This window comes from Bradysia coprophila, unplaced genomic scaffold (assembly GCF_014529535.1).
Source record: "Bradysia coprophila strain Holo2 unplaced genomic scaffold, BU_Bcop_v1 contig_138, whole genome shotgun sequence".
Taxonomy (NCBI): domain Eukaryota; kingdom Metazoa; phylum Arthropoda; class Insecta; order Diptera; family Sciaridae; genus Bradysia; species Bradysia coprophila.
The window spans coordinates 3,856,185-3,878,029 of NW_023503409.1; the positions used below are offsets into that span (position 1 = coordinate 3,856,185).

The window sequence follows — 21,845 nt, forward strand, 5'->3', positions numbered from 1 at the left end:
CATAATTGCTTGCATTATTAGCACATTCCAAATTTTTATTTTGACGAGTGGGGACCTTAAGTATGGGTTCCACTCAACAAAAAGTACTCTGTGAGAGAGCGATCTGTTAAGTAAACAAAGCAAAAATTGAAAGAAATTCTCTCACACGGAGTATCTTTTTGGTAAGTGAAAATCTAGCCTTATATGGCCCCGACCCGAAGGAAACCAAATGCAAAATTTCATATGAGCGAGGCTCCATTTACATTACCGTAAAAATTATAATTTATAATTGCTATGGTGTGGTGGTGTTATTGAATTTGTAGAATTGTAGAATTTGCAGAGTACCAGCAAATTGAATTGTCCGTCAAGTTAAACGCCTCAAAAAGTCGTAAGAGGTAGCTAAAAGTAACAGTCATCCTCACAAGCAAATTATTTTAAAATGCATTGATGGTGAGCCTAAGGAATAATATTAGTTAACAGTACGATTTCATATATAAAAACCATACGTGAATAACGCGCTTCTCTCAATGAATGAATCTGAATCGAAAAGGAATCATAAATTCACAACAGGTTTTTCTGTTTACCTTTTTCTCTTTCATTCCATTCATATCGAATTCATTTATAACACATCTTTATATTACTGAGATGTTTGATTTTACGTTGCATTTTGTTGCACACAGAACAGCTGTAGGTAGGTCTACTATATAAAAAGAACAAAACGCATGAAAAGTTCGGTTTTTTTATTCTTATCTGAGAAAAAGAGTGGTGGCTATCTTCTTTTCCTTCATTCTCTTCATTATATTATTACTTAACACATAGCATATGGCCGATATATGTATATTTATACTGAAGCCAGTAATCTCGACTAACATACACATGCAATAAACATGCTTGAAGTTAAATGTTATCGGTTTTCTTTTCTTTATTCCTTCAAATTATACAAAATTATGAGAGGAATGAATTCAAAAATAAGAATTTAGAATTCAGTAGAGTGCGGAAGACCGTCACGGACGGTCCTAAAGAAAACGACGGGAAAATAAGTTGAATTGAATTTTTGAATAATTAAAAGAATAAAAAAGACTTTGAAATATTTGGAGCAATTTTTCTTTCGATTAGTGTTGTGGTAACATCATCACAAAAGGATTAACTGTACGAAAAAGGATAATAGAGCCCTCATGATGAGGGTTTCCAGAATGTGCTGGCCTACCTTGCCATTAATTTTTGTGATTACAATTATTGGTACTAATGTTAATGCCGAGCTCACTCCGCCCTATTTCAATTTGGCTGAAGGGCGAAAAATATCATCTACAGCCACTTGTGGTGTAGATACAGATGGACCCGAATTGTATTGTAAATTAGTGGGAGCTAATACCGAAAACGACAATCAATATTATTCGCTTATACAGGGCCAGGTACGAAGGATGATTTTTATATTTCCATAAAATGTAAAAGAAACGAAAAAAAAAAATCCAAAACGAAGAATATATTCACTTGTATGTGGTGTGTAGCACTCTACAATTCAAAGATTATCTCATTTTTTATGTTAGTTTTTCTTTTATTTGGTTTTTTTGAGTGTTCAAAGTATGTGTTAACCAGACAACAAATATCAAATTCACAGAGTGAAAGAAATTGGTTTTCATAAGATTCAGATTTCATATTCTTCAGCGTCTCTGTGCTGATGTATTAGAATTCGGAAAAAAACGTTTTATACGTTCAATGGTTGCAAAGAAGCGCATCTTTCGTATTATTACATTATGCACCACACCCTGTGAATATTCAATAGGATTTTAAAATTTATCTAAGTCCATTAGGTCTTTGTTTTTAGAGTTATTTTGGAATACAGAAGTTAGAATCCATACAAGGGTCAAAAAATGAATTAGTCAAGGTTTTGAAAACAAAAAAATTTACTTGGATTACTACATAAAGAAGACGAACCCTATAGAGATTGACTGTTGTAGACGTTGATTTTTCCTTTCAAAATTTGTAATTTCTCGCACTAGATAACAGTGTCCACTATGGTTTCAATTTTCATTTAATAAATAAAAAGAGGAAAGAGTTTTCGTCAATCATAGTCAATTGCTTAACACCTATAATTTATCAATACTTTATTTAAGTTTAAAACCTTTTTTCGAAGCGGCATGCGTACCGCAGTATAATCATTAAATCTATTACTTCAGTTGTTTGAAGTATCACCCAGTTTTGGATACAAAAATCTTTTACTTCAACATTTTTAACACTTATTTTACCAGATGAACCATTGGTCTACGCTCATTTTTATCATTGCCACCAATAGTAGCCAGGGTTATTTATTATGAATAATTATTCTAAAATTCTCAAAAATTTCTAAAAAAAAAATTAAAGAAATAATTTTGAAAAATTTCTAAATATTATCCAAATTCCTAAAATTCCTTATTTTTGAGAATTTCTACGAATTTTAGGAATATCAGGGATTTTAAGAATTTAATTATTCCTGAAATTTCTTTAAAATTCTTGGAAAATTCTAAAGTTCCATAAAGTTATCAAAAATTCTTCAAAAATTTCCGAATTAACGCTCTTTCCTGAAAGGTTATTTATTTGATTTGTTGAGGGACCAGTAAACTCCTTGACGAATCGTTCTAATATTAATTTGTTAAGCAGAGTCTTATTCGAATTAATTCGAAATAATTCCAATGAAGTTGAACCTGTTACAAACTGCATAAGTACAGCGATGTAATTATTATGTTACTTAATTTGGTTAAATTATTTTATAGAAACAAAATCTTTTGCTTCATCTGTTTCAATTTTTTTTTAAGAAATCCAGAACTGATCCCCTGTTTTTGTCATAAAGTCGATAACAAATGACCGCAGACGTTCGAAACAGGTTAATAAATCCTTATTTTATTCCCAATTTTCTTAGGTATGTGACTATTGTGACCCGACACGATTGGACAGGCGCCATCCGCCAGAATACGCAATTGATGGAACTGAAAACTGGTGGCAGAGTCCTCCGTTGTCTAGGGGAATGAAGTACAACGAAGTGAACTTAACCATCGATTTCGGACAAGTAAGTTATTATTACAAAACTATAAGATTTAAAAAATTAAAGCATTGAAATGAGGTCGGCGTTACTATACGTAAGGAAGTATACCAGATGAATTCACTGATAGAGTAACTCACAGAAAAGAAATACTATTCGACATGCCCCGTCAATTGTTTATATTAACTCTCTAAAATTAGATTTTTGTATTCTATTTCTTTGGATGATACAATACTGCTGGAATACTATGTAATACACTAATAATTACGGGCCAGCATACACATATGTTCAACAAATGTGGGTAATGAAATGGTTGTTGTTGTTGTTCTGCGAGAATGAAAATTCTGCACAACCAACGATTTTTGTTTTACGACTTTGAAACGAATGATATTCAAGATTATAAAGACGAAATTGTTGAATAGTGAAAATATAATCTTGAACATGAAACTAGGCGTCGTTTTAGACTGTACGATGTGTAATAGGATAAGGATACAAAAATGCAATTTCAGCTCTTTATCAAGTATTTTTCAGTTAGAGTCTGGTATATTCAATTTCTTAGGCGATCTAAATGTTGAAACTGTTTTAAAGTTTCAACGAAACGTTTTAGGTTTCTATAATATGCAGTGCGTTAAACTTGTACCACCTTTGCAACTTATTTGCGTTCACTAATATGTAAAAATAATTGTCGAATTGACATTCCGTCTGAGGGATACATGATCCAGGCGCTAGACATTAAATAATAAATTGTTTTATGAAGAGATTCAGAGGTTTTTTCAACCACAGATTTTAGAATTATTGATTTGATTTCTTCTTTTTTACTTTTTTTCTGTGTCTTTGTTTTCATAATTTGAATGTTTCTACTCGGACATATCCATGTCCATCCGTACTTCATTCCAAGATTCATTTAATGCTTTTTCAAGACATAAGAAATATTTAAAATTTTATTAAATATTCAAAAAGCACAATAACAGTCTATGTAAGAAACTTTATGATAACATTATAGTTTGTCCGGATGTAATGGCAGCGATAATTTCATTACATTTTTTAAACGATAACACTGTGAACTCTTTGATTTTATATAAAATAAAAATTCTTGGGCATGTCAACCGTCTTTACCGAACCTACAAATACGCTACGATTTTTCTTATCACTCCGTTATGAAAACTTTTTATTCATTTCTTATACCAACGCGTTGCTATACATTACAAGTCGGACAATATATTCAAACGAATGAAGTAAATATGAGAATTATGTGTATTTAAGATTCTTATTTCATTCATTTGAATATTGTCCAGAACTTGTTTCTATTTAATTTTAGGATTTTAGCCGTCTCTGGTATGAGATAAAGACTTGGTACAGCGAAGTGATAAGAAAAGCATAAAACAGAGGAAAGCTAGCCCCCTTTCAGCGATTTTTTAGATTGATATCCTGACATAATTCAGAAATTAACCTGTTACAGCCCGGGTAAAAAAAAAAGTGGTTGTGAGACGTCTCTTCGAGACAGCTATTTTGTATGGAGGCGAGACGTCTCTTTTTTGACCTTTGAGACTGGATTAGTTCTCATAATTCATCCAAAATTCATCCGAATTCATCTGAAACTGTTGAGAAGTCTTGTTTTAAATGTCTTTCGGAGATGTTTGAGACTGGATGAGTAGTCTCTTTTCAAACTTTTACGAGACTTTATGAGAATGTCAGAGTGGTCTCATTTTGTATATTCTTCGAGAATGTTTGAGACTGAACGAGAATACTTTTTGTTGGACTTCAAGAGACTGGTGAGAAGTCTCATTTCGACCTGATTATACATTGTGAGACTGAAGGAGTGGTCTCATTTCGGCTTTTCGAGACGCTGTGAGACTGAAGGAGTGGTCTCATTTCGGCTTTTCGAGACGGTGTGAGACTGTAGGAGTGGTCTCATTTCGTCTTTTCGAGACGCTGTGAGACTGAAGGAGTGGTCTCATTTCGTCTTTTCGAGACGCTGTGAGACTGAAGGAGTGGTCTCATTTCGGCTTTTCGAGACGCTGTGAGACTGAAGGAGTGGTCTCATTTTGACTTTTTGAGACGATGTGAGACTGAAGGAGTGGTCTCATTAAGGATTTGTTAGACGTTATGAGAATGGATGAGTGGTCTCATTATGGATTTGTTAGACGTTATGAGAATGGATGAGTGGTCTCATTTTGATAAGAAGAAATAGGATAAAAAAGACTGTTTGAGTTTTTCCGATACCCTGTGAGACTTCTCATTTTTGAGTTTTTCCGAGACCCTTTGAGACTTCTCATTTTTGAGTTTTTCCGAGACCCTATGAGACTTCTCATTTTTGAGTTTTTCCGAGACCCTTTGAGACTTCTCATTTTTGAGTTTTTCCGAGACCCTTTGAGACTTCTAATCTTTGAGTTTTTCCGAGACCCTTTGAGACTTTTTATTCTTGAGTTTTTCCGAGACTCTTTGAGACTTCTCATTTTTGAGTTTTTCCGATACCGTTTGAGACTACTCATATTTCATTGCTTTGGCCATGCTGTTAGACTATTTTCTTCTTTCGATATTATTTATCGGACGATTTGTTTATGTGAATATCTGTACTTCTATGTTGAGTTCATAGATGGCCACTGCCCTTTACTTTTCTTATAATTCGCTAGATCAAATTGACTGAAATTATGTAGAATCGTTAGTAATATTTTTTTTTTTACCTTTTTGTAATGTTTTTTCCGGTCACCCATCCAAGTACTAACCGCGACGAATGATGCTTAACTTTCAATCTGGACGGCCATCGACGTTACTCATGTTGCTAAATCAGATATATGTATTTGTGGATCTAATTTTGAACCGTTGTTGCAATTTCCGAGACCAGATGAGTAGTCTCATTTCTAAAGTTTTTTCTACTTTTGAGACCCGTTGAATGGTCTCATTTGAAGAAAATATTTCCTTTGATTTGTGAGACCCGTTGAGTGGTCTCATTTGAAGAAAATATTTTCTTCGCTTTGTGAGACCCGTTGAGTGGTCTCATTTGAAGAAAATATTTTATTCCATTTTTGAGAACGGAAAAGTGGTCTCATTTCGAAAAAAAAAAATTTCTTTCAATTTTGAGAACGGAAAAGTGTTCTCATTTCGAGAAAATATTTTATTCCATTTTTGAGAACGGAAAAGTGGTCTCATTTCGAGAAAATATTTTCTTCCAATTTTGAGAACGGAAAAGTGGTCTCATTTCGAGAAAATATTTTATTCGAATTTTGAGAACAGAAAAGTGGTCTCATTTCGAGAAAATATTTTCTTCCAATTTTGAGAACGGAAAAGTGGTCTCATTTCGAGAAAATATTTTATTCCATTTTTGAGAACGGAAAAGTGGTCTCATTTCGAGAAAATATTTTATTCCATTTTTGAGAACGGAAAAGTGGTCTCATTTCGAGAAAATATTTTCTTCCAATTTTGAGAACGGAAAAGTGGTCTCATTTCGAGAAAATATTTTCTTCCAATTTTGAGAACGGAAAAGTGGTCTCATTTCGAGAAAATATTTTCTTCAAATTTTGAGAACGGAAAAGTGGTCTCATTTCGAGAAAATATTTTCTTCCAATTTTGAGAACGGAAAAGTGGTCTCATTTCGAGAATAAAATATTTTCTCGAAATGAGACCACTTTTCTGTTCTCAAAATTCGAATAAAATATTTTCTCGAAATGAGACCACTTTTCCGTTCTCAAAATTCGAATAAAATATTTTCTCGAAATGAGACCACTTTTCCGTTCTCAAAATTCGAATAAAATATTTTCTCAAAATAAGAACACTTTTCTGTTCTCAAAATACGAATAAAATATTTTCTCGAAATGAGACCACTTTTCCGTTCTCAAAATTGGAAGAAAATATTTTCTCGAAATGAGACCAATTTTCCGTTCTCAAAATTCGAATAAAATATTTTCTCGAAATGAGACCACTTTTCTGTTCTCAAAATTCGAATAAAATATTTTCTCGAAATGAGACCACTTTTCCGTTCTCAAAATTCGAATAAAATATTTTCTCGAAATGAGACCACTTTTCCGTTCTCAAAATTCGAATAAAATATTTTCTCAAAATGAGAACACTTTTCTGTTCTCAAAATTCGAATAAAATATTTTCTCGAAATGAGAACACTTTTCTGTTCTCAAAATTCGAATAAAATATTTTCTCGAAATGAGACCACTTTTCCGTTCTCAAAATTCGAATAAAATATTTTCTCGAAATGAGACCACTTTTCCGTTCTCAAAATTCGAATAAAATATTTTCTCGAAATGAGACCACTTTTCCGTTCTCAAAATTCAAATAAAATATTTTCTCAAAATGAGAACACTTTTCTGTTCTCAAAATTCGAATAAAATATTTTCTCGAAATGAGACCACTTTTCCGTTCTCAAAATTCGAATAAAATATTTTCTCGAAATGAGACCACTTTTCCGTTCTCAAAGTTGGAAGAAAATATTTTCTCGAAATGAGACCACTTTTCCGTTCTCAAAATTCGAATAAAATATTTTCTCGAAATGAGACCACTTTTCCGTTCTCAAAATTTGAATAATTTTTTTTTTAAATGAGACTACTCGTTCAGTCTCGGAAAGTATTAAATCCGAGACCACTCGGACAGTCTCATCGCGTCTAACAAATGAAAGTCTAAAAAGACTACTCATTCATCCTCAAACATTCTCGAGAAGTAGTCGAAAAGAGACCACTCGGTCAGTCTCGGAAAGTGTAAGGAAAAATTATTCGAAAAGAGACCACTTGTCCAGTCTCGGAAAGTATTAAATCCGAGACCACTCGGACAGTCTCATCACGCCTAACAAATAAAAGTCAAAAAAGACTACTCATTCATCCTCAAACATTCTCGAAAAGTAGTCGAAACGAGACCACTCAGCTTCTCTCGTTCATTCTTGTTCATTTACATAAAATAAATTAAAATTGAGACTTCTCGTAAACTGAAAAAGTCAATGAGACCGAAATGAGACCCTTGAGACTACGTATTTTTAGGTCTCACTGAGACTGAAATTTTTACCCGGGAGACGGCAAGCAAATGATTAGTATTATTATCAGGTCTAATACTGCCATCGATCAAAGTTTTTTTAATCTGTTGATTTCAAATCTTGTACTTCAATTTATTTAACATGAACTTTACTATGTAAATATTACCCAGACCTTGTCATTATTTTTGTCGTCGTTATCGGTAACAGATTAATAGCCATATGTGACAGGTTAATAGCTATTAGGAATAGGGTGCCGATGACATCATTCACATAATATAAGTCAGATTATTGACGAGAGACTTTTACATCAACCTTAGTCGTAACATTTAAAGTTGAAATAGTACATAAGTTTCCTCACCTTCCTGTTTGTTAGGAATTTCATGTCGCATATCTATACATTCGAATGGCAAATTCACCACGTCCAGGCCTCTGGACTCTGGAAAAATCAATGGATTACGGTAAAACATGGAAAGCCTGGCAACATTTTTCCGACACCCCATCCGATTGTGAAACATATTTCGGCCGAGACAGCTTAAAGCCCATCACTGCTGATGATGACGTCATTTGCACTACAGATTATTCGAAAATTGTGCCGTTAGAAGGAGGAGAAGTATGGAATCGAGAATCTCGCACAGATAACCAGGAAATAATTTCGATTTTTCTAAAACTAGATCCCGGTTATGCTTTTGAAAAATCGACCCTCAGCAAATAATTACTTTAACTCGACGGTACTACAAGAATGGACAAGAGCAACAAATGTTCGATTCCGTTTTTTGCGTACTAAGAATTTGCTAGGACATTTGATGTCAGTTCAACGACAAGATCCAACTGTGACTAGACGAGTAAGTTTTTTTTTCGGCATCGACTGATTTCGGATCTGTAAAACTGTGGTATCCTTTCAGTACTTCTACTCGATCAAAGATATTTCAATTGGAGGTCGGTGTATGTGTAACGGTCATGCCGATACGTGTCATGTTCACGAACCGAGTCCAACTCGAATCTTGGCTTGCCAATGTCAGCACGACACTTGTGGTATTCAGTGTAACGAATGTTGCCCAGGATTCGAGCAAAAGAAATGGCGACAGAATACCAAGTCCAGCCCGTTCAAGTGTGAACGTAAGGATTCGTTGGCACAATTTGTGGGATCGAAATTAAATGAACTCTTTTCGCCATAGCATGCAACTGCTTTGGCCATTCCAGGAAATGTGTATACGATGAAGCCACCGACAAACAAGGATTGTCATTAGACATATCAGGAAAATACGAAGGTGGTGGAATATGTCAGGAATGTGAGCACAACACAGAAGGTATCAACTGTAATAAGTGCAAACCGAAGTACTATCGACCCTACGGGAAGCACTGGAATGAAACGGATGTGTGTAAACGTAAGAGACATGATCGGGATCATTTGCATTGCATGTGATTTAAATGTAATACAAATTACAGGTTGTGACTGTGATAACTTCTATTCAACTGGTAATTGTGAGGAAGAAACTGGTCGTTGTGAGTGTCGTCCGGAATTCGAAGAACCTTACTGCCAATCCTGTTCGTTCGGTCACTTTGGGTATCCAAATTGTCGAGCATGTGAATGCAATTTGAATGGTACAGATGGATACTATTGCGAATCTGTTCATGGAAGCTGTCCGTGCAAAGAGTAATACATTTTGCTCTAATTATCGAAAATGGAATCCTAACTTTCGATTCTTCGTTTTTTTAAAAAGAAATTTCGGTGGACCTTTCTGCAAAGTCTGTGCTGACGGATACTACGATTTTCCCGAGTGTAAGCCCTGTCAATGTAATGCACTCGGCTCAGTAAACAATGATTGTGACCTCACCAGTGGCCAATGTTTGTGTAGCAGCAATTTCGACGGAAAACAATGCGATCGATGCAAGGACGGCTACTTCGACTATCCACAGTGTTTATGTGAGTAATTGTTTGAAATGGAATATCGGAAAGTCTAAACAGTCCAGCCAACTAATTGCTTCGAAATCAAAATTTTGTGTTGAACAGATTGTGATTGTGATCTGCAAGGAACGCTAGCAGAAGTGTGCGAAAAGCAAACAGGACAATGTTTGTGCAAAGACGGATTCGGTGGACCACGATGCGATAAATGTCTACCCGGATACTACAACTACCCCGATTGTCAGCCGTGCAATTGTTCCATTACTGGTAGCGTTTCAACAATTTGTGATGCGGCCGGCAAATGCCCGTGTCTGAACAGTTTTGCCGGAAAACAATGTACTCAATGCAGCACAGGCTATTATGCATACCCAGAATGTTTACGTAAGTGTCTCCATACATATGTCTATGTCAGAAGTGTATAGTTCCCTAACAAACCCTCTTACGATTTCTAGCCTGCAACTGCGGTCCACATGGCTCAGTCGGCATCTCATGTAACAGCGATGGTCAATGTTTGTGTTCGAACAATTTCGATGGCAAAACGTGCAACCAATGCAAGGAAGGATTTTACAATTATCCAAGTTGCGAGGAATGCAATTGTGATCCGGCTGGTGTTATCGCTAAATTTACCGGCTGTGGTTCAGTACCTGCTGGAGAACTTTGTCAATGCAAAGAGCGCGTAACTGGACGCATTTGCAATCAGTGTAAGCCACTGTATTGGAATTTAAATTTGACAAACTTCGATGGCTGTGAGGGTAAGCTAAATGTTGGCTGAATTATCAATTAGAATACTTCTGAAACGAATCAACTGTTATAGAATGCGACTGCTTTATTGACGGAACTATTGGTGCATTGGATACCTGTGATACCAAGAGTGGTAAGTTAGATACAGACGTCATTTCTTGTCATTGTTCGAGCTTCATTAAACCAAACCACTTATTTTACTTGCAGGTCAATGTTCTTGCAAACCATCAGTTCGCGGACGAAGCTGTAATGAATGCAAAGATGGATCGTTTGACTTATTTGGTGGCAGTCTGTTCGGTTGCAAGGATTGTGGATGTGACATTGGTGGCTCTATCAGTCCGTTCTGTAACAAAGGAACTGGACAGTGTAAATGTCATCCCCGAATAGCTGGTCGAACTTGCACTCATCCAATTACGACTCATTACTTCCCCACATTGTTCCAAAATCAATTCGAATTTGAGGATGGATACACTCCATCGGGAGCGAACGTGCGTTACTTGTTCGACGAAGAACAATTTCCGGAATTCAGTAAACGCGGCTACGCCAAGTTTTCGAACATTCAAAGTGAAGTTATCAATGAAGTTAACATCTTTAAGTCGTCAGTATACCGGATGATCATTCGTTACGTGAACCCTTCCGGCGAGAATATTGTCGCACAAATTTTGATTACTTCCGACAATCCGCTTGAATCGGATCAAACAGCCAAGGTGTTATTTGTGCCAACAAATCGTCCACAATTTGTTACTGTTTCCGGAGCTAAGGGCGAAATACCATCACCAATCGTTCTCGATCCAGGCCGTTATTCCATTAATTTGAAGACAGACAAATACTTATTCCTGGTATGTTCAATGTCATAGATCTATTGCCGAACAGGCAGACTAACAGAATTTGCAAATTGTTTTAGGATTATTTCGTTCTACTTCCGGCCGCATATTACGAGTCATCCATCTTAACGAAAAAGATTGAAAATCCATGCGAAATCGACAATCTTGGTCTTTGCAGACATTACAAGTATCCATCGATAGCTGAATATATGCCAACCATCGATCCGTTCATAATGGAAAACGACAATCCCAAGAAAGCTCAAGAATGGTACACGGACTTCGATCATTTGTCGCTGATACATGAGAATAATATGCCAGCTTTAACCGACTCTCAGTCCACATTGAATTACATTTTGAATGTTCCTCGAGCTGGCCGTTACATCGTTGTTGTAGACTACATAACCGATCGGAAATTGCCCGAGACTTCAATCATTCGAATCAATTTGGGTGGCGATGAAGACAAAGACGGTGTAGTTACATTGTATCCTTGTACGTACACTATGGTATGCCGGCAGCCGGTTATCGATGCAGAATCGAGGGAGAAAGTGTTTTACTTGGACGACAAAGACCTAAGACCGATTGAAATTGTGGTAAGTGATGCGATTTGGATGTCACCAAGAAACCGGCATTTCTTTTCTGCCTTCTGTGACGAATACCTCCTCTCTTTGGTGTAAAGAACTTAAACTTTTCGTTGTAGGGCGATGGTGAAGCTAGTGTTGCTATCAAATCAGTGGCAGCCATTCCCGTTGAAGATTGGTCCATCGATTTCATAACACCCAATCCGGTTTGCATTATGAAAGACGGTAAATGTGTGGCCGCAACATATCAATCGGCTGCTGATTCGAAGAAGGTTCGTTAATTTACCTCGACTGTCTGTTGCACAGATTATGAAACAGCCACATCTTTTCAGATTGAATTTGAACATGATCACGAAGATATAATTGCGGAGGAAAATCCATCCGACCTGTACGATAATTCAACGAAATTAATCTATCTGGACGTCGACCACTCCACTTGGGAAATTCGATCGAAAGTGCCGAGTCCGGGACGTTATCACATTATCGTCAAATTCTTCCAACCGGATCATTCACAGTTCAATTTAATTTATCGAATTAACACCGACAAATCGGTCTACGACGGTAAAGTACCACTGCGTAATTGCCCATCCAATTCGGGCTGCAGAGAATTGATCAAACAAGACAGTGGTTACACTTGGTTCGACATCGAAGAAGGAGTTACCATTACGTTATCTGTAAGTTATTCTATATAAAGTGTGACCGGCTTTGTGACTCATTTTAAACGAACTTTAGAACAATGTTCCGAGACGTGGCGTCTGGTTGGATTACATACTATTGGTACCATCTGAAGAATTCAACGAACATTTGCTGCAAGAAGAAACGTTCGATCAGACCAAGGAATTCATTCAAAAATGTGGACACGACCACTTCCACATTCAGTTGAATGCTTCTGAATTCTGTAAACAAGCTGTCTTCTCACTAACATCAGACTACAACAACGGAGCATTGCCATGTAATTGTGACTATTCTGGATCGACCAGTTTCGAATGCGATCCTTTCGGTGGACAATGCCAATGTAAAAATAACGTCATTGGTAGACAGTGTGACGCTTGTCGAACTGGATTTTACGGTAAGTTTACCGGAATTTTATTTTATTCTTTACGGAATGTCACGACATCTTGAAAAACTTCAGGTTTCCCCGATTGCAAACCTTGCGATTGTCCATCAACTGCTCTATGTGAGCGAGAAACCGGTGAATGCATCTGTCCTCCCAGAGTCACTGGAGAAAAGTGTGACAAATGCGAACCGTACACTTTTGGCTTTGATCAAATAATCGGTTGCGAACTATGTAACTGTAACCCACTGGGTGTCGAACGCGGCAACTTACAATGTGACCTAAACAACGGAACTTGCGAGTAAGATTCTAAGACTCTAAAGCATGAAACGAAAAACTTTAATCGACATTTGTTCCCGTAGATGCCGTACACACATTGAAGGTCGCTCTTGCGACAAATGTCTGAACGGTTTCCACAACTTCCCTCACTGTGAACCATGCCGTTGCACCAAAGAAGGAACCACATTCGATATTTGCGACCAACAAGACGAGACATGCTTCTGCAAGAAGAATGTTCAAGGCGTTGCTTGTGATACTTGTGTGGATGGTACATACAATTTGCAACAATCGAATCCAGAAGGTTGCACGAAATGTTTCTGTTTCGGCAAGACAACTCGCTGTGATCGCGCGTACCTTCGTTCATTCATCGTTAGCATGATGAAGGATGCATCGCTGAATTCCATTAAAGTTACACCAATTGAAGCGCAAGTATCACGTTGGCCTTTGGCACCACAAGATATTTTTATCAATGAAACAACACTTCAAGCAGACCTAAGTCAAAAAGATTCCGACGAAGAGTTGGTCTATTTCGGCGTTCTCGACTATTTGCTCGATCAAAATAATCATCTTACTGCTTACGGTGGAGCGTTAACGTACTCATTGTACTATACGACTGGTGTTTTTGGAAAAGCTATTATCGGTCCCGATGTTATATTGGAAGGAAAAGACATAGTCATTGTACATCAAAACTATGAACAACCCGCCAATGCACAAAATTTCTACGGATCCGTTAAAATGGTAGAGTCAAATTTCCAGACCATATCTGGTGCACCGGTTACTCGAGAACAGTTTATGATGATTTTGAGGGATCTGAATGCCATTTACATTCGTGCTACGTATTGGGAAGGTACAGTTGTCAGTCAATTATCGGACATATACCTAACCATGGCTGACGATGATGAAGAGAATTACAATATGTACGAAGAACTATCCGTCGAGAAATGTCATTGTCCTCCGGGATACAAGGGATATTCATGCGAAGATTGCGCTCCAGGATACTACCGAGATCCATCCGGTCCGTACGGTGGTTATTGCGTACCATGTCAATGTAATGGTCACGCTGATACATGTGACTGTAACACTGGAAAATGTAACGAATGCAAACATTTCACCACTGGCGATCATTGTGATCAGTGTATCGTTGGCTATCATGGTGACGCCACTGCAGGAACACCTCACGATTGCATGATCTGCGCCTGCCCGATGCCAATCGAGTCCAATAATTTTGCAAACAGTTGTGAAATATCTGAAGATGGTTACAAGATACACTGCACATGTCAAAGAGGCTACACTGGTGCCAGATGCCAGAGCTGTGCTGCAGGATATTATGGTCAACCGGAAAAGGAAGGAGACTTTTGTAAACCGTGTGAATGTTCTGGTAACATTGATACACTCGAACCAGAAGCCTGTGACTCAGTGAATGGTGAATGTTTACGATGCTTAAACAATACATACGGCACGGCTTGCAATTTGTGTGCGCCCGGATACTACGGAGATGCCATCAAATTGAAAGATTGTCAAAGTTGTATTTGCGACGAGCTGGGCACAGAACATTGTGACTCATTCATTGGAACATGTCATTGCCACGAAAATGTAATCGGCGAAAAATGCGACCGTTGCGAAGAAGACCATTACGGTTTCGATTCAGGCTTGGGGTGCAGACCTTGTGATTGTGGTATCGCTTCTAATAGCACACAGTGTGATGATCATACGGGTGACTGTAGGTACGGAAAACGACAGAAAATACTGCAAATTGTTCATTGTAGAACTATCCAACCAGTTCACATTAGTAACGACACTTTTTTATCTTCGCAGATGTAAGCCAGGTGTTACAGGCCGAATGTGTGACAGATGTTTGCCAGGATATTGGAATTACACTTCCGATGGCTGCTTACCATGTTCATGCAACACCGACTATTCCCGTGGATTGGGTTGTAACGCTCAAACTGGACAGTGAGTGATACCTAATGTTAAGTGACTTTCAATCCATTTTACCGTTCATTCCATTTTAAAGGTGTGAATGTTTACCGGGTGTCGTTGGTGAGAAATGCGATGCTTGTCCTCATCGATGGGTTTTGATACCTGACACTGGATGCCATGTAAGACTTGATAAATGCAAAATTAATCTGAGGCGTTTGGAGATCATGAATTGATTGCATTTCAGGTATGCGATATTTGTCATCACGCCCTGTTAGACGTAACCGATGCAATGCGTAACGATCTTGATCCGGTTATTGACGAGTTCAAAACTGTTGCTGGCGGATATTTTACCGCTCAAAAGCTTAATTACTACAATGACTTGGTGGAAAAACTGGTTCCGGAAGTCACTGCATTGGATCCGAATGGCATAAATTTAACACCGTCATTGAATGCTGTCGATGCAATCGAATTGGACACTAAGAATATGAACCGAAGATTACAGTTTGCCGAGCAACGTGCTAAGGAGCTATCGACCAACAGTATCAGGATGACAAATTCGTCGAGCGATGTGTTGGACGGTAGCCGATTCGCATTGAATAATGTGAAAGGTACAATACAAGAAGTCGAGAAATTGGCAGACAGTTTCGATGCATCAGAAAGTACTAAGGCTGATAACGCCATAGCCGAGGCTAGTGAAATTCTGAAATTGATCCAGACCCAAGTGACAGATTCCAGCCCAGCTTACAAGCAATTGGAGGATGCAGAGAATCACTTACTGAACATTGAACGCTTTAGTGAGCCAGTTAAGGAGCAAAATTTGAGATTGGATGCTTTAAGAAATCAAATTGGTTCGTTTAGTGACAAAATGGAGGATCTATTTGATTGGAGCGTAGCTTCAAATGACAACAGTCTCAAGGCTCAATCGTTGCATAGTAAAAATAAGGCAGCAACATTGAATTTGAGATTCGACACCGTTGCCAATCAGTCCAGAGATGCATGGAAGAATATTAACGGTACCGATCTGCTTGGCAAAAAAGGTGATGTTACAATGGGTGAGATTTATCGACACCTGAAAAGCTTAGAGAATGTTAACAATGAGCTCAAAGAGGTGTGCGTTCAAGTGGACAAGAAATTACCGCAACAGGACGAAGACTTGCAGAAACTCGACGAAATAATTGACCAAGCGACGGAAAATCAAAATAAACTCGTGAAAATTGCCAAAGAACTGAGTTCAGAATTGTCCAATGTGACTGCCAACTCGGAAACGGCTCTGAAAGCAGCAAATGCATACACCGACATTGTGGAGGCCGTACAAACGGCACAAAAGGCTGTTAAAAATGCAAAAATGGCCGCAGGCAATGCTACACAATTAACGGATGGAATTGAGGATCGAGCTGGCGCTGGCGATCAGGTAGCACGCGATATGTTAGATGAAGCAAGAAAGTCGTTGAATACAGTACAATTGGATCTTCAGCCGCATTTAAACACGTCCTCACAAGTTGTGGACAACATCTATGACCTCAATTTGCAAAGTGACGATCAAACAACAGCTATCAACGTTGCACTTGATCAAATAAAGCCAGACTCTCAAGCTGAAATATGGCAAGAGGCAAGGGACAACGCTATCAACGCACAGGAGAAAGCACAAGAGGCATTGAACATTTTAAAGCCAATCGTCAAAGACTTACCAAATGAATTGGTTCGAGCTAAGCAAATGCCAAAAGAAGTCGACGACACGAACAACGACATTAATCAAGCGTCGAAACAAGTCGAACGTGTCATGAATCTATTCCCGAATCTACAAGCATTGGTAAATGAGCTAGATGAACGTCAAGAAAAAACTGATAAAATCGGAAGTGATTTGGCTGATCGAGTCGAGCGACTAAAAAAGTCGATCGAAATGGCTAGGGATGTTGCTAACAGCATTAAAGTTGGTGTTAATTTCCATCCTAACACAACCTTAGAACTCCGTCCACCGAGCAACTTAAACCAACTGGCCACAACTTCCCGAGTTTCAGCATTCGTTAAAACGGACAAACCAAACGGTTTCCTCTTGTATCTTGGCAATGAGAACAATTCTGGACCAAGACGAAACAAACGTAACGATTTCATGGCTATCGAAGTGGAAAATGGTTATCCGATTCTCACAATTGATTTGGGTAACGGACCGGAACGCATTATCAGCAACAAGAACATCGCGAATGGACAGTGGCATCAAGTTATTGTTGAACGTACTGGCAACGATGTCAAGCTTATTGTCCGTGAAGAGATCGCTGACGGCAAAGACCAGCTGCATGAAGTGGTCGGTGAGATTCCAGGCGCTGATTCTGTTTTCAATGTTGATTCCGAAAATAGTAAGCTCTTTGTGGGAGGCTACCCGCCAGATTATAACATTCAAGATGGCCTTAAGTACAGCTCATTCGAGGGACAGATTGAAGATCTACGAATAGGTGATCAGGAGGCTGGATTATGGAATTTCATTGATGGCCAGGATAATAACTATGGTGCGCTAGAACGAGATCGTTTAGTGGCAGCTGAAGTACCAGCAACTGGCTATCGTTTCGGTGGACAAGGATACGTTATCCTCGACTCAAAACCTTACATGTTCAAACAACGGTCAAGCGTTCAATTTAAATTCAAAGTCCAACGGGACGTTACGGAAGGTCTGATTTTCTATGCCGGTAAGCACAGACACTTTATATCGGTTGAAATGAAACGTGGAGGTATCTACTTCCAATACAAACTCGGACAGCATATGGTAACAATTGGAACAAACGAATTGTTCAACGATGACCAATGGCACAGAGTCGAAGCCGAAAGAGAAGGACGAAAGGGAGTTTTGAAAGTCGATGGAAAGGTCATTTATCAAGAAGAAACACCAATCGACACGGAAGAGAATCTCAAAATTTCGGATTCACTCTACTTCGGTGGAGTTCCGCACAAGATCAATCACACCGAAGTCACTGCGAAAAACTTCGACGGGTGCATTGACGATGTGTATATTTCCGGCTCTCCAGTCGATCTCAGCAAGCACTTGAAGGCTTATGGTGTAAGACCTGGATGTCCAATGAAATTCTCAAGTAGTCTTTCATTTTCACCACGGTCACCTGGTTACCTACGACTGGGCAACATAACTGCATCGAATCACTTCCAAATCAATTTGAAGTTCAAGACAACCAGTCCCAATGGAATAATTTTCTATGCTACGAATCATGACCAAAGTGCAACGATTGGCTTGGCTTTGAGAGATGGTTCGTTGGTGTTTAACAGCAGAGAGAAAGAGCTGTCAACTGGAGCGAATAAGTTCAATACGGGTGAATGGCACGTTGTGACTGCGACTCATGATCAAAAGAAATTGAGATTATTCGTTGGAGATAATGAATTTGTTTCGGACTTTGACACTGACCCACTGTTTATTGAATATGGCGACATTTACTATGGTGGATTACCCCACAACTTTATTACACCCAAAAATGTACTGGGATCCTCGGAAAATTTCATTGGTTGCATCAGCGATGTAACGATTCGCGGACAAGTCGTAAACTTTGCCAATTCCACTGATAAGAAGGCGGCAGAATTGGACAACTGCTCAAGGGAAATATTCGGTAAGTAAATTAAAAGACCTCACCAGAACTGCGACTTACAATATTTTTGGCTTACGGATTAACTTCTTGTTTAGGTATTGATGGATATGGGCCGATCGAGCCGAATGAAAATGTAATCGAGGGTGATACGGACGAAAAAATCGTTTCAAGAGTATCTACAGATCTGGATCGCGACCAAGATCGACGCAGGGAAGAAGAGCGGGAGCGACAACGACAAGAGGAGGAACGACTCCGAAAGGAAGCGGAAGAACGACTCCGACAAGAAGCGGAAGAACGTTTGCGTCAACAACAAATTGAACAGGAGGAGGAACGTCGTCGACAAGATAAACTGAACGAACTTGATCCAGAAACCGGAGAGGATGCAATTGTGACGACGACCGCAGCGGCAGAGCCAACTCAGCGAACAACTCGCCGACGTCCGATTCAGGAGAATAAAGTGGAACCGATTTGTAAGCTGCCTGTGGAACCGGAAGTTGATGTCGATTTCGATGCTGGATATCGTTTCGGAACGACTACCGACAGTCGCATTGAATTCACTCAAATTCCATCGAAAATCAAACGTTCGTACGACATTTCACTGCAATTCAAAACAACTTCATCGGACGGTGTGTTGTTCTATGCTGCTGATGGTCGACACACTGATTTTATTGCTTTGTATCTCCAAGATGGCAAGGTAAGCTGATCCATAGTTTGTAAACGGTGTGATGTATTAAATGTGGTTATTACAGCTTATTCATGCATTCAACTGTGGCTCTGGTTCTGCCAAAATGGTGTCGGATAAGGAATACAACAACGGTGTCTGGCATACAGTCGTTTTCTCGCGTCAACAAGCCAAAGGAAAGCTCCTCATCAATGGAGAAGACGAACAGTTCGGTGAATCAGTTGGAAATACTCGCAATATGGCTGTTCAACCACCGTATTCCATTGGCGGTATTAATCCAGATTCGTTGGAAGATATGAACGTCAATTTGAAAATGACAAAGGGACAATACTTCAGCGGTTGCATACGCAACGTTCAGATCGGAGGCAAAGGCTTAGGTGCACCAGAACAAACGTACGGTGTAATACCATGCTCAGAACAAATCGAAGAGGGAATGTTCTTCGGAAAAGGTGGCGGTTACATCAAAGTAAGGATCATACATATTGTTGTCTCACTTTTTCCTCTCTAAATTGTCAAATATTTCAGCTACGCGATCGCTTCAAAGTCGGTACCGAACTGACAATATCGTTTGATATCAAACCCAGAACATTGAACGGTTTGCTGTTGTCAGTACATGGAAAGAAGGCGTACCTGATTCTACAGCTCATTAACGGCACCATCAATTTTACCGTTGATAATGGCGACGGTCCAATAGTAGCAGTGTTCAAGCCAGACGCTAATGAAAACTTCTGCGATGGTAACTGGCATTCAGTCAGTGCTATCAAGTCCAAATACGTCATCACCTTGATGGTAAATCGCGTATCGTCACAACCATCAATCGGTAATGCAAACAGTCCGTCAACCGATACATCGCGACCGTTGTTCATGGGCGGACATCCGCACATTATGAAAGCTCGTGGACTTTCCGTTCGTAAGCCATACTTGGGCTGTATTCGCAATGTACGAATTCGAGATGTTGCTGAAGAAGTGCAACCGACGATGATGGTCGGAAATGTGCAGGCTGGCGTGTGCCCTACTAACTAGAAAAAGACTTTTAAAATTCGATAAATGACCATGGATATGCTGAACTGATACGAATCTCATTAACGATACTATTTTATTGCAACGGAACCTCTTGCGCTACATTCGGTTATGGACCTTCGGCTGCGGACAACGGACTATTCGATAAAAATTCTACAGATTTATACTTACTCGTCATTTGTTTTCATTTTCACTCTTTTTGTCATGTAAATCGTCAATAATCCAGCTCAAAATTTTGTTTTATTCATTTTTGTCGAATTTCTTCTTTTTTTCCTAATTCATTGCTATCATCTAAGCGACCTATGCCATAAATAAAATTCATCCTTAAACAGCGCTGTTTGTTTTTATTCTAACCTAGACGATGGAAAATAAATCACTGCTCACCGGACGACGACACAACCGAGTAAAATGACTCCTCCATTTGAATGTACCAACGTCGAGACCAACGTCAAAATATGTATAATCATATTGGCAAGTTTCCAAATTTAGTGCACCGCTGAACCCTGAACGTGCATTCCACTTAATCTTTATCAATGAATTTCCATTCAAACCATATTTGTTTTGTTACGTTGACAAACATAAAATACCGTTTCATGTCTAGTGACATAGCACTGCTACTAGCAGGAACGCTGAATTGACAAGTAGTGTCAAATTTGGAGGCTTAGTGATAAATCTTAGGATTCTTTGTATTGTTTGTTTTAACTCATACAACAAAAACAAGTCATCTAAGCCTTGATTTCCACTTCCAAAAAAGCCACTCTGTTTTACCTCCGTTTAGCTAAGCCACGCCTTTTTTTGTATTATTTAAGAGTCATTTTGCGAAATCGTCGACCAATTGAAATCCAAGGGATCCAATGGATTGATTCGTTCGACTCTGCTGAGTCATTTGTAGAAGACATTTTTCCTTCAAACACTTTCAACTTAGGTGTGGACCTCTGGGAAAAATGCACTACACCGAATCGGGCAAAAGTGTATTTAGGCAATATTCTCCTTACAACTAATCGGTTAAATGTGAAATTATGGTAAAATGCTAGCCTCAACAATGTACACATTTGGCAGTATGTATCGATATGTTCGAAAAAGTTCAGCTGCGTCGCTTCAGCAGTTCTTTTACTTCGAAAAATGGATAATTTTCAAAGAGTACCGGAGGACGTCGCGATCCTGATACCTACAAAGTAATGGTATGGGATGTCATCACTAGGTACCAATATTAGAACCCTATAAAAATTGCCAAGGTTAAGTGGTCGTGCCGGCAACAGTATCACTTTATCAAAAAAAAGAGCTCAAAAATGA

The 21,845-nt window shown here is 38.7% G+C and overlaps 1 protein-coding gene across 1 annotated transcript; it reads left to right on the plus strand.

Moving 5' to 3' along the window:
• The first annotated feature begins 964 nt into the window (after positions 1-964).
• LOC119073422 (laminin subunit alpha) lies at positions 965-20,885 on the plus strand. The gene is made up of 24 exons (XM_037178867.1): positions 965-1,391; positions 2,876-3,022; positions 8,341-8,577; positions 8,639-8,809; positions 8,870-9,083; positions 9,143-9,352; positions 9,414-9,621; positions 9,689-9,891; positions 9,979-10,251; positions 10,323-10,622; positions 10,685-10,744; positions 10,819-11,450; positions 11,516-12,025; positions 12,133-12,285; positions 12,346-12,687; positions 12,746-13,082; positions 13,146-13,368; positions 13,430-15,070; positions 15,162-15,299; positions 15,361-15,445; positions 15,511-18,871; positions 18,946-19,544; positions 19,600-19,998; positions 20,058-20,885. The coding sequence occupies exons 1-24, from the start codon at positions 1,155-1,157 to the stop codon at positions 20,553-20,555; spliced, it is 11,178 nt and encodes a 3,725-aa protein (XP_037034762.1). The 5' UTR covers positions 965-1,154; the 3' UTR covers positions 20,556-20,885.
• Positions 20,886-21,845: the final 960 nt, after the last annotated feature.